The following is a 14,245-nucleotide window of genomic DNA, read 5'->3' on the forward strand; positions in this document are numbered from 1 at the left end:
TGTGCAAAACTGAGCTGTTGAAGAATGACCATCTGTATGTACTGTCAAGTAAATGCACTGTCAGAGGCAACTATAGGAGGTTCTGATAGAGAATTATAAAGAACAGAACATCAGAGTAAGCCTGATAAAGAATTATGAAAAGCAGGAGGTCAGAGTAAGTTAGTTTATTGCCACAATTTGAATAACTCGCTGACTGTTTATTAAAAGTAGGATGATGTATCAATATAACAACTGTAACTTTAATTCAATATGAGTAGAACAGAAAATCCCTTACAGTTGTGGGCTACCTACATGCATTCTGGATTTTTTTCTCAATAATTTACCTCGCTCTTTCTATATGTTTGAGTTGGCTTTTTCCTTTTTTTTTTTTTTTTTGCGGTACGCGGGTCTCTCACTGCTGTGGCCTCTCCCGCTGCAGAGCACAGGCTCCAGACGCACAGGCTCAGCGGCCATGGCTCACAGGCCCAGCCGCTCCGCGGCACGAGGGATCCTCCCGAACCGGGGCACGAACCCGCGTCCCCTGCATCGGCAGGCAGACTCTCAACCACTGCGCCACCAGGGAAGCCCTGGCTTTTTCCTTTGGGTCTCAATTTATTTCCCCAACGCTGAGCCATTTAATCCAGCTACGACTTGAGTTTTCTCTTTGGTTGGAAAAAAAAATAGGAATATGGATTAGGTCATTATTATAGTTCCCCTCTTTGCAAATACTATTATGAGATTTTCCTCTGAGCATAAAGTCTTCCCTAACTGGTTTCTTCTCTTACACATACTTTTTAAAAAATATTTATTTAAAATATATTTTTAAAAAATTTATTTATTTAATTTTATTTTTTGGTAGATTTGGGTCTTTTTTTTTAATTTTATTTTTTATGCAGCAGGTTCTTATTATCCATTTTACACATATTAGTGTATATATGTCAATCCCAATCTCCCAATTCATCACACCACCACACCCCCCGCCCCCCACCGCTTTCCCCCCTTGGTGTCCATACGTTTGTTCTCTACAACTGTGTCTCAATTTCTGCCCTGCAAACCTGTTCATCTGTACCATTTTTCTAGGTTCCACATGTATGTGTTAATATACACTATTTGTTTTTTCTCTTTCTGACTTACTTCACTTTGTATGACACTCTCTAGATTGATCCACGTCTCTACAAATAACCCAATTTCGTTCCTTTTTTATGGCTGAGTAATATTCCATTGTGTATATATGTACCACATCTTCTTTATCCATTCGTCTGTCGAGGGGCATTTAGGTTGCTTCCATGACCTGGCTATTGTAAACAGTGCTGCAATGAACATTGGGGTGCATGTGTCTTTTTGAATTATGTTTTTCTCTGGGTATATGCCCAGTAGTGGGATTGCTGGGTCATATGGTAATTCTATTTTCAGTTTTTTAAGGAACCGCCATACTGTTCTCCATAGTGGCTGTATCAATTTACATTCTCACCAAGAGTGCAAGAGGGTTCCCTTTTCTCCACACCCTCTCCAGCATTTGTTGTTTGTAGATTTTTTTTTTTTTTTTTTTGGCTGTACGCGGGCCTCTCACTATTATGGCCTCTCCCATTGCGGAGCACAGGCTCCGGACGTGCAGGCTCAGTGGCCATGGCTCACTGGCCCAGCTGCTCCGCAGCATGTGGGATCTTCCCGGACCGGGGCACGAACCTGTGTCCCCTGCATCGGCAGGCGGACTCTCAACGACTGCACCACCAGGGAAGCCCCTCCTCTGCAATTTTTTAGAAGAGTTTGAGAAGGATGGGTGCTAGCTCTTCTCTAAATGTTTGATAGAATTATGATTTTCTTAATTGTTTTGGGTTTGTTTTTGTAGGTCCTTTTCTTCTCTTGTGTTTCCCACTTAGGGAAGTTCCTTTAGCATTTGTTGTAGAGCTGGTTTGGTGGTGCTGAATTCTCTTAGCTTTTGCTTGTCTGTAAAGCTTTGGATTTCTCCATCAAATCTGAATGAGATCCTTGCCGGGTAGAGTAATCTTGGTTGTAGGTCCTTCCCTTTCATCACTTTAAGTATGTCATGCCACTCACTTCTGGCTTGTAGAGTTTCTGGTGAGAAATCAGCCGTTAAACTTGTGGGAGTGCCCTTGTATGTTATTTGTTGTTTTTCCCTTGCTGCTTTCAATAATTTTTCTTTGTTTCTAATTTTTGCCAATTTGATTCCTATGTGTCTCGGCATGTTTCTCCTTGGGTTTGTCCTGTAAGGGACTCTGCGCTTCCTGGACTTGGGTGGCTATTTCCTTTCCCATGTTAGGGAAGTTTTCGACTATAATCTCTTCAAATATTTTCTCGGGTCCTTTCTCTCTCTCTCCTCCTTCTAGGACCCCTATAATGCAAATGTTGTTGCATTTAATGTTGTCCCAGAGGTCTCTAAGGCTGTCTTCATTTCTTTTCATTCTTTTTTCTTTATTCTGTTCCGCAGCAGTGAATTCCACCATTCTGTCTTCCAGCTCACTTATCCGTTCTTCTGCCTCAGTTATGCTGCTATTGATTCCTTCTAGTGTATTTTTCATTTCAGTTATTGTATTGTTCATCTCTGTTTGTTTGTTCTTTAATTCTTCTAGATCTTTGTTAAACATTTCTTGCATCTTCTCGATCTTTACCTCCATTCTTTTTCCGAGGTCCTGGATCATCTTCACTATTATTATTCTGAATTCTTTTTCTGGAAGGTTGCCTATCTCCACTTCATTTAGTTGTTTTTCTGGGGTTTTATCTTGTTCCTTCATCTGGTACATAGCCCTCTGCCTTTTCATCTTGTCTATCCTTCTGTGAATGTGGTTTTTGTTCCACAGGCTGCAGGATGGTAGTTCTTGCTTCTGCTGTCTGTCCTCTGGTGGATGAGGCTATCTACAAGGCTTGTGCAAGTTTCCTGATGGGAGGGACTGGTGGTGGGCAGAGCTCAGTAAAACTTTAATCCGCTTGTCTGCTGATGGGTGGGGCTGGGTTCCCTCCCTGTTGGTTGTTTGGCCTGAGGTGACCCAACACTGGAGCCTTCCTGGCCTCTTTGGTGTGGCTAATGGCAGACTCTGGGAGGGCTCATGCCAAGGAGTACTTCCCAGAACTTCTGCCAGTGTCCTTGTCCTCATAGTGAGACACAGCCACCCCCCACCTCTCCAGGAGACCCTCTAACACTAGCAGGTAGGTCTGGTTCAGTCTCCTGTGGGGTCACTGCTCCTTCCCCTGGGTCCCGATGTGCACACTACTTTGTGTGTGCCCTCCAAGAGTGGAGTCTCTGTTTCCCCCAGTCCTATCAAAGTCCTGTAGTCAAATCCCGCTAGCCTTCAAAGTCTGATTCTCTAGGAATTCCTCCTCCTATTGCCGGACCCCTAGGTTGGGAAGCCTGACGTGGGGCTCTGAACCTTCACTCCAGTGGGTGGACTTCTGTGGTATAAGTGTTCTCCAGTTTGTGAGTCACCCACCCAACAGTTATGGGATTTGATTTTATTGTTATTGTGCCCCTCCTACCATCTCACTGTGGCTTCTCCTTTGTCTTTGGATGTGGGGTATCTTTTTTGGTGAGTTCCAGTGTCTTCCTGTTGATGATTGTTCAACAGTTAGTTGTGATTCCGCTGCTCTCACAGGAGGGAGTAGGAGCACGTCCTTCTACTCTGCCATCTTGAACCAATCTCCAGCATTGGGTTTCAGTTGCGGCATGAGGGATCCTCCACTGCGGCACGCGGGCTTCTCTCCAGTTGTGGTGCACAGGCTCCAGAGTGCATGGGCTCTGTAGTTGTGGCCTGTGTGCTCAGTAGTTGTGGCACACAGGCTTAGTTGCTCCACGGCATGTGGGATCTTAGTTCCCCGACTAGGGATTGAATCCCCTGCATTGGAAGGGGGATTCTTAACCACTGGACTGCCAGGGAAGTCCCTCTTGGACATCATTTTGTATTTAGTCTTATCTTTCAGCAAAAAAACAAGTATTTATTTATGTGTATATATACACAGTATATATTTTTGTGTGTATATCTATGTAAAATATCTTTTTGTAAAACTTTAATCTCCAGCAAAATAAACTTTTAAAGGAACTCAAGGATTATGTCTATTGTGCAAGGCACTAGTGGCCCCTGCCTATGATGACCATTCATCTTGGTTTGCCTGAATTATCTGGGTTTTGGCTGTTGTCTTGGCATAATTATTATAGTGTCTTCTTTCACTCCAAAAGTATCCTGGTTTGGACAGTGGTTCTCCTGACCATGGGCCAGACGCTTTATTTGGCCTGTTTAGGGTGTTTTAATTTTTTATTTCATTTTTCTTTTGTTCAATTTTTAACTTACACATAAAGATCTTTTATATGAAAATTTTTTAAAAATCAGAAGCTATGGCAATACCAGTTTGCAATTTCTACATGGTAACTGTTGTCAAGCTAAATGATGGCCACGTCTTTTGGCCACCTCTTTTAGGATGGGAAGCATGCTTTCTGTCATCTTCATTTATGTACGTTGATCCCTGACCCCTGAAATCATTTGAGTTTGCAACCCTTGTTATGTAGTAATCTAAGTATAGTGTGGATACACAGAAAATATTGATAACAGTGTAGTTTTCCTCTGTCACCAGTAACAGTACCTATATTCCTTTCAAATCTTTTGCTTGCCTGACATATATTATCATTCAGTAACTGTTAGTTTCCATTTTCCATAGACCAATGTTTAAAATTGGACAGCTTTCATGAGAATTACTTAAGAATTTGTTAAAACTTCTGCCTTGGGCTTCCCTGGTGACGCAGTGGTTGAGAGTCCGCCTGCCGATGCAGGGGACACGGGTTCGCGCCCTGGTCCGGGAGGATCCCACATGCCGCAGAGCGGCTGGGCCCGTGAGCCATGGCCGCTGAGCCTGTGCATCCGGAGCCTGTGCTCCACAACGGGAGAGGCCCTCTACCGCAAAAACAAAAAACAAACAAACTGCTGCCTTAGTTCAGACCTTGAGGTCTGTCAGTCTGCATTTTTAACAAGTTCCCCTACATGATTGTTATGTCACTAAAATTTGGAAACCACTGCTATAGACTACAAAGTATTTTCAAAACTTGACTTTAAATGTTTTTTAATATTTTATTTGCATACTAAATAGGATTTACAGGTCTGAAAGAAATATTTAGTAATTCTATTTTGTGTGTGTGTGTGTTATTTATAACTACCAATGTGAAAATTTAGATAAATGTAGTATTTTTGTGTGTATGTTAATATGCTTACTTACATGAAGTCACAAAGTGGGTTTTTTTCCCCAGATTTTAAAGGGAGAATGCCTTCTGGACCTTTCTAGTTTTACTGATAATAGGTAAGTGTCTAGCACTGATGGTATCTGGCATATCATAAGTTATCAATATGATTTGTTGCAGTTTGTTAAGTGAAATGTTGTATGAAGGTAACTGCTCCAAATTCAAGTTCCTTCTGCTTCCGTGGCTGAGTGGGTGTTATCACTAAGCCTTGCTGTCTTTAAGTACATTTATTTTAAGATCCCATTTGCTCTTAAAACAGCTGCTCTCCTAAGAAACTCATAAACAGACCCAATGACTTCTGTATTTGAGTTTACATTCTTTGTAAACTAATATTGGCAAATTAATCAAATATTGGCAAGTTCAGAATGTGCTTATATTTCAAGGCCACACACAATTGTTTCCTCAATGATCAGGTCTTAATTAGGTTCAACTAGTTTCCAGATTAAGTGTATATTCTTTTCACTCACCTTTCAAAGTAATTTATTGCCATGTATGTGAATGTGAAGAATGTCTGTGATCGGATAGAAACCTCTGATATTGTTAGATGGGCAAAGTTAATAAAAACTAGAAAGTCATGAGCTTTTCTAGTCTGTGGAGTCAAAATCTATCTTCAAGTCAAGATAAATCCATTGTGTAACTTAGTTTTGTTCTAGCAGCTTAAAATAATTCTCTTTTCAGCAAAGCAGTGAACAAGGAGTATGAAGAATATGTTTTAACTGTTGGTGACTTTGATGAGAGGATCTTTTTGGGAGCAGATGCAGAAGAGGAAATTGGAACTCCTCGAAAGTTCACTGGTGATGCCCCATTAGGGAAACTGACAGCACAGGCTAATGTGGAGTGTAACCTTCAACAACACTTTGAAAAAGTAATTAACCTAGCCTGGCCTCAGTCTTGAATGATCTTTTTCTCTGTGTGTGTGATTCTACTAACAGCAGCAGCATCTTTCAAGTTAAATCTTGAGTTTCTTCTATTAACTCATATTTCCCATGAAAGCCTTAAAGGTAGCTTTCAAAACTGTGGCATTTAGTATTTTTACCTCATTTCTTGCAATTTTTCATATTTGGATATTTTCCCAGAATGCCTGGCTTTTCAGTAGAGTATGTGTCTTTGGATATGAAGAAGGATTTATGCTTTCCTCCTATTTTTTCTTTGCATCACTTTAGCCACTCTTCTCTTGATTTAAAATTTAGTTTGCTTTCCTACCCATGACGAACTATGTGCTCTTCCCAAACTTCAGCCATATAACTCTGATTTGATTGTTAATAGCCAAGGCTTAATTCTGTATTTATGTCTTAGGTAGGTTGGAGGATGAGGTCTAATGGAAAATTCACTGGTCCAGAAGATGGAAACCTAAGTTTTAGTTCCAGCTCTGCCATTACCTTTGTCAGCTTAAACAAGTTTTATAACTTCTCTGTGCCTATTGCCCCATATGTAAAATGAAAATGTGCCTGTTATATTTCAAATGAATGTTATGAAGATAAAATGAGATTATAGATAGAAAGCACTTTGGGAAAGTGTTATTCAAAAGTAGGATGTTATTAGCATAATATTGCTAAAATTTTGGTGGGTAACCAGAAGAGGGGGAGAAAGTAACCTATTAAACGTGAATAGAGAAGATGGCATATGTACTGAATTAAACACATAATGAGGAAGAAGGTAGCTTTTTAATCTCACATAATTTTCTTTTCTGACAGAAAACATCATTTGCACCTTCTACACCACTGACAGGACGACGATATTTAAGAGAAAAAGAAGCAGTCATTACTCCTGTTGCTTCAGCCACCCAAAGTGTGAGCCGGTTACAGAGTATTGTGGCCGGACTGAAAAATGCACCAAGTGAACAACTTATAAACATTTTTGAGTGAGTACAATACTAGTATTTTCCCAAATGTCTCTTTTAAATTAGATTCTGTATTCCATTCTGTTTTCAGTATTTCCGAATTCTGGAGATACTGAATATACATCTGGCAAGTTTTACTGTACCATTTCAATCACAAAGTATGTTGACCTAAAATCGGATAGAAGTACCTATTAAAAATTATATATAAATTTTATTTCGTATTATTATAGACTTTCAAGGTTAAATGTATCTTAAAGGTTATTTAGCTCCAACATTCCATTCTGGTAACACCCCTAATTTATGCATTACTGTTTTTCTTTTTACATTGTTTTTAAATGGGTTCAATATAAATGTCCATCAAATGGGAGACTGGTTACATATTGATGGTACAGCTGTAAAATGGAATTTTATGCAATTGTCTAAGAAAAAGAAGCATATTTCATAGTAAAGATGATAAAGTGAGGCCAGATTAGAGAACCTTATTTCCTAATACCTAATAACAGAATAGTAAAAATCAGCAGACTATCTATCAGCAGAAACCAAATGAGGAGAGGGATATGATTTCATGCTATAATTTTCCAAAGTGGTGGTCAGGAAAGGAAATGGTTGCTTCTGGTATGCCTATCCCCAAGAAGCGTTACTGGGGGGAAAGGGTGTGTTGATGGGATCTTTTTATTTATTTATTTATTTATTTTACTTATTTATTATTTTTGGCTGCGTTGGGTCTTTGTTGCTGCGCGTGGGCTTTCTCTAATTGTGGCAAGCGGGAGCTACTCTTCATTGCGGTGCACGGACTTCTCATTGCGGTGGCTTCTTTTGTTGCAGAGTGTGGCTCTAGGTGCGCGGGCTTCAGTAGTTGTGGCACGCGGGCTCAGTAGTTGTGATGCACGGGCTTAGTTGCTCCGCGGCATGTGGGATCTTCCCGGACCAGGCCTCGAACCCACATCCCCTGCATTGGCAGGCAGATTCTTAACCACTGTGCCACCAGGGAAGTCCTATTGATAGGATCTTGAAAATACTCATTAATAACCCAGATGTGGAGAGAAACAAATGGCATGAGTAGGCATATGAGTAAAAAGTCATAGAAACCTCCCCAAGTGAAAGTCCCTGTATACCACCAAGATAGCAGAAATATGAAAAATTCTCAGGACCTACCATTTTCCAAGATTCCTAGCTTATTTGGGGAGAGATCTTCATAGAACTAGAAGATATCTCTGACCAAGGTATAGTGAACCCTGGAATGGGGACATTTAACTAAATCTCAGAAGAGAAAGCAAAGCCCTGATCCTCTAGCAAAAGCTGAACATAGCACATCTGTGCCCTCCCACTAGTCCCCAAACCTCAGTGTATAGAAAAGTGGACAGAAGAAGCCCCAGCCTCAACCACAGCTCAGAAGGTAAGCAGATTGCATGTAAAGTAGGAAGATTCATAAAGATCTACCCTCATAGCATTTGAATAAATAGATCTGAACTGAACTATCCATTTAGCATGAACAAGTTAAAAAGAAATGGCAAAGCATCTTGCAGACATTTTAAAGCACAAGAGAAGGAAGGAAGGAAGAAAACATAGAATGCAAAAGACAAAGAACCTAGAAACAAATAAATGGAAAGACATTCCATGTTTATGAATTGGAAGATTTAATATTGTTAAAATGTCCATATTACCCAAAGCAATCTACAGATTCAGTACAGTCCCTATCAAAATCCCAATGGCATTTTTACAGAAATAGAAAAAAAAAATCTAAAATTCATAAGGAATTTTGAAGGACTTTTTTTTTTTTTTTTGCGGTACACGGGCCTCTCACTGTTGTGGCCTCTCCTGTTGCGGAGCACAGGCTCCGGACACACAGGCTTATCGGCCATGGCTCACAGGCCCAGCCACTCCGCGACATGTGGGATTTCCCAGACCGGGGCACGAACCCGTGTCCCCTGCATCGGCAGGTGGACTATCTACCACTGCGCCACCAGGGAAGCCCTTGAAGGACTTTTATTAGCCAAAATAATCTTGAGAAAGAAGTAAAAAGCTGGAGGCCTCACATTTCTGATTTCAAAACACATTCCAAAGCTACAGTAAGCAAAACAGTATGGTATTGGCATAAAGACAGACATGTAGACTAGACATGGAATAGACTAGAGTCCCAAAATAAACCTTCACATATATCATTAAATGATCTTTGACAAGGGTGCCAAGACTACACTATGGGGAAAGTCAGATTCACTTAGTATCATATCTTCAAGGTTCATCCATGCTGTAGCATATGGCAGGATTTCCTTCTTTTTAAGCCTGAATAATATTCCATTGTATATATATACATACCACACTTCCTTTATCCATTCATTCGTCAGTGGACATATAGGTTGCTTCCACATCTTGGCTGCTGTGAGTAATGCTGCAGTGAACTTGAGTATGCAAATCTCTTTGAGATATGCACATGCAAAAGAATGAAGATGGACTTTTATCTTACACCATGTACAAAAGTTAACTCAAAATTTGTTAAAAACCTAAACATGAGACCTGAAACTGTACAACTAGAAGAAAACATAGGTGAAAAGCTTTATGACACTGAAATGGGCAGTGATTTCTTGGATGTGACATCAAAAGTATAGGTAACAAAAGCAAAAATAGAAAAATGGGACTATATCCCACTTAAATACTTCTGTACAGCATTGAAAATAATCAGTAGGATGAAAAAGCAACCTACTAGAATAGAAGAATGCAATTGCAAACCATATATCAGATAAGGGGTTAATAGCCAGAGTATATAAAGAACTCCTACAACTCAAACAACAAAAAACAAAACAAAAAAACAACAAACACCTGATTTGAAAAAGGGGCAAAAGACTTAAATGGACATTTCTCCAAAGAAGACATAAAAATAACCAACAAGCATGTGAAAAAATTCTCAACATTACTAATCATCAGGTAAATGCAAATTAAAACCACAATGAGATATCACCCGTTAGAATGGCCACTATCAAAAAAACAAAATAATAAATGTGTTGGTGAGTATCAGAATTGGCACTCCATTGGTGGGATTATAAATGGTGTAGCTGATATGGGAAACAGTATGGAGATTTCTCAAAAATAGAATTTTTATGACCTAGCAATCCCACTTCTGGGTATATATCCCAAAGAGTTGAAAACAGGATCTCAAAGAGATAGCTGCACACCCAAGTTTATTGCAGCATTACCCATAAGAGCCAAGATATAGAACCAACCTAAATGTCCACTGTTGAATGAATGAATAAAGAAAATGTGGTATGTACAACAGAATATTACTCAGCCTTAAAAAGAAAGAAATTTTGTCATATGCTACAATATGGATGAATCTTGAAGACATTATACAGAGTGAAATAAGCCAATCACAAAAAGACAAATACTGCATGATTCCACTTATATGAGGTATCTAAAGTAATAAGACTGATAGAAACAGAAAGTAGCATGGTGGTTGCCAGGGGCTGGGGGAGGGGGGAAACAGGGAGTTGTTGTTCGATGGGTATAGAGTTTCATTTATGCAAGATGAGAAAGTTCTAGAGATCACTATACAATAACATGCACATAGTTGACAGTAATGTACACTTAAAAATTAAGAGGGTAAATTTGTTATGTGTTTTTACCACATAATAAAATTTTTAAAAGACAACCTATTTGGAAGAAAATATAACTCAAGAGGCACAGCTTTGCATTAGAAGAACTTGATAAGAATATAAAATGTTTTTGCCATATATGCTACATGGCACATGATGCTGCACATGATGCTGGTCTTTTTGAACATGGGACCGGGAATTCTGAACCCTGCACTAGTTATTTGGCTTTGGGCAAATCACATTGTTTCTCACAGTCTTGGATTTGTTTGTCATTTCTGAATTAAGACCTGTATTCTGTGTTTTATTGATAGAAAGGTAACAGAGTTAATAATATAAAAGTAACAGGATTAATTGCTTCTTGCCAAATGTCTTTTTTTTTTTTTTTAATTTAATTTTTGGCTGCGTTCGGTCTTCATTGCTGCAAGCAGGGGCTACTCTTCGTCATGGTATGCTGGCTTCTCATTGCGGTGGCTTCTCTTGTTGCAGAGTATGGGCTCTAGGCGCGCAGTCTTCAGTAGTTGCAGCACTTGGGCTCAGTAGTTGCGGCACGTGCACCCTAGAGCGCTAGTGCTTCAGTAGTTGCGGTGCGTGGGCTCAGTAGTTGCAGTGCACAGTCTCTCGGGCGCTCGGGCTTCAGTACTTGTGGCTTGCAGGCTCTAGAGCACAGGCTCAGTAGTTGTGGTACACAGGCTTAGTTGCTCTGCAGCATGTGGGATCTTCCCAGACCAGGGATCGAACCCGTGTCCCTTGCATTGGCAGGCAGATTCTTAAACACTGTGCCACCAGGGAAGTCCATCTTCCTTTTTAATGCTACATTTTTTTAATTTGTTATTCTTTTGGCTTTGATAAGAACTAAATGCAGTTTATTGTTCCAGCACAATATATACATAAATGCTGCCTATCATTTTCTTAAATCAGATGAAGAAATCTTTCTTAAATCAGGTTTATTGAAGTATAATTTATATACAAGAGTCATCCTTTTTACTGTACAGTTGTATGAGATTTGACAAATGTATACAGTTGTATAACCATCACCACCATGATCAAGACATAGAACAGTCCCCCCAAATTTATGCCCCTTTGTAGTCAATCCCTATGCCATCCCCAGCCTCTGGAAACCACTGATATGTTTTCTGTCCTTAGAATTTTGCCTTTTTAGAATTTCATATAAATAGAAGCATAATAGAGAGAACATTGACTCCCGTAATGTTGAAATTCCAAAACAATATGCCAAATGATTATATGTAAAGGCTGTAGACTGGTTTGAAATATGCTGTGTTTACATATCTAGGTTTACACCTGAGAATAGGACTTTGGTCACTAAAAACTAGACTAATTCTTGAATGAAGAAATGTTGGTACTCTGGAATTTTTTTTCTGTTAATTAGGTTCCTTTTGTATTTTTTAGGTCTTGTATGCGTAATCCTATGGAAAACATTATGAAAACAGTGAAACTAATAGGAGGGACTTTCTGCCAACACTATACCCAATCAACAGATGAACAGCCAGGATCTCACATAGGTAAGAAGACAAAACTGAAATTGATAAAGCATTGAAAGTAGATAGATTGTTCCAAGAAAAATAGAAACTCAAGTTTTTTCTTTCCCTGCAATTTTTAATATATCTGATTGAAGCTTATATAAGTTTTGTTCTTTAGTTCTTAACAGCTACGTTTATTTAGCACGTGTTTTCCCTTTGTTTCCCCCCGTAGATTTTGCTGTAAACAGACTAAAGCTTGCAGAAATTTTGTATTATAAAATATTAGAGACTGTAATGGTTCAGGAGACACGAAGACTTCATGGAATGGACATGTCAGTAAGTAAATTCACTCTCCCAGCGACTGGCGAGGTCTACAGAACGTAAGCTTGGAAGCAATGTGTTGAGAGCCTCTGTAGTTCATTGTGGGGCTCAGCAGTTAATGGCAAACTTACCCATGATGACATCTTAATTGGCCTTAGTTGTCTTTGGCACACCCAGTGCTAGCCACCTCTAGGCAGAAATGTGAAATATGTAAAATTTTTCTTTGATGCACCATCATTATCCTTTCCCTTTGGTCAGTTTTTTTGTCCTTCGTTCCTAGCTAGCTAATAATGAAATCCCCCAACTATTAAACCAACTGATAATTAAAATATCTAGCCATACCGCTCAGGGAGTTTTGAGGAATAAAATGTTGATGGCTTTTTTTTTTTTTTGGCTTCATTTTCTTTGGACATTTGATCAAGTCTGATCACTCTCTCCAATAGCTATGTAAAGGAATTTTTCTAAGAAGTCAAACTTATCATATGATCTTTGTTTCCTCCTCCTCTCTCTTGTCACTCTTGAAGCCTTCTGACCTTCAATTCCAGTAAGAACAAGTTGATGTTTGGAGGTGCTGCTTAACTAGTGTAATAAAATTTCTCTGTGTTTGCACCCTGGAAGTTTTCCTCTATGTTGGTTCCCCATTTTTCCTGGATTCCACGTCTTTCTTTTTCATGATTTACTAATACTTGATAGAGCATATGCTCCCATAGCTTCTGGAGAAAGAAGTAAATTTTCAACTTTTTATTTTGAAATAATTATAGATTCACAGAAAGTTGCAAAAGTAGTACAGAGGGATCCCATGTATCCATTTGCCCCCAGTGGTTACATTTTACATAGTATATCAAAACCAGGAAATTGACATTAGAACAATGTTTGTGTCTTGCTCTTTACCCTTATATCACATGTGTAGATTAGGTAACCACCACCAAAATCAAGATACAGAACTGTTCTTTCGCCACAAAGATCTCCCTCATACTACCCCTTTTTAAGTGACACTCAGTCTCTTTAGCCACTAATTTATTTTCCATATCTAAACTTTTATAATACACTCTTATGAGTTCTTTTTGTTTATATTTTTTGAGGTTTATTTTATGACCCAGGATGTGGTTTTTCTTGGTAAATGTTTTGTGCACTTGAAAAGATTGTGTGCTGTTGTTTGGGTGGAGTGTTCTGTAAATGTCAGTTCTATCTTGTTGGTTAATGGTGTTGAATTCTTCTGTATCCTTGCTAATTTTTGGTTTAGTTCTATCAGTTATTGAGAGGAGAGAAAGGTATTGATGTCTCCAAATACAATTGTGGATTTGTCTCTTTCTCCTTTCAGTTCTATCAGATTTTTTTTTAATTCATATAGTTTGAAGCTCTGCTGTTTGATGCATAGACATTGAGGATTACTATGTCTTCTTGGTGAATTAATCATTTTATCATGACAGAACATCCCTCTCTGAGTCTGGTAATTGTCTTTGTTCTGAAGTCATCTGGCTGATGTTTATACAGGCATACCTAGTTTTATTGTGCTTCACTTTTTTGTGCTTCACAAATAGTGACTTTTTAATAAATTAAAGGTTTGCAGCAACCCTGCATCAAGTCTATTGGTGCCATATTTCTAACAGCATTTTCTCACTTCATTTCTCTGTGTCACATTTTGCTAATTGTAGCAATATTGCAAACTTTTTCACTACTATTGTATTTGTTATAGTGATCTGTGATTAGTGATCTTTACTATTGCAAAAAGATTACGACCCACTGAAGCCTCAGGTGATGGTCAACATTTTTTAGTAATAAAGTAATTTTTAATTAAGTT

General features: G+C 38.9%; 1 protein-coding gene across 2 annotated transcripts in view; it reads left to right on the forward strand.

Moving 5' to 3' along the window:
- Positions 1-14,245, forward strand: part of RBL1 (RB transcriptional corepressor like 1) — a 75,872-nt gene that overhangs the window by 13,499 nt on the left and 48,128 nt on the right. For both annotated transcript variants that reach the window (XM_060030822.1, XM_060030823.1), the window contains exons 7-11: positions 5,228-5,277; positions 5,897-6,083; positions 6,913-7,079; positions 12,053-12,165; positions 12,356-12,459. In XM_060030822.1, the coding sequence (XP_059886805.1) occupies positions 5,228-5,277; positions 5,897-6,083; positions 6,913-7,079; positions 12,053-12,165; positions 12,356-12,459 (621 nt within the window). The remainder of the gene's footprint in view (positions 1-5,227; positions 5,278-5,896; positions 6,084-6,912; positions 7,080-12,052; positions 12,166-12,355; positions 12,460-14,245) is intronic.

The sequence above is a fragment of the Delphinus delphis genome, chromosome 15, assembly GCF_949987515.2.
Source record: "Delphinus delphis chromosome 15, mDelDel1.2, whole genome shotgun sequence".
In the NCBI taxonomy this organism is placed as follows: Eukaryota; Metazoa; Chordata; class Mammalia; order Artiodactyla; family Delphinidae; genus Delphinus; species Delphinus delphis.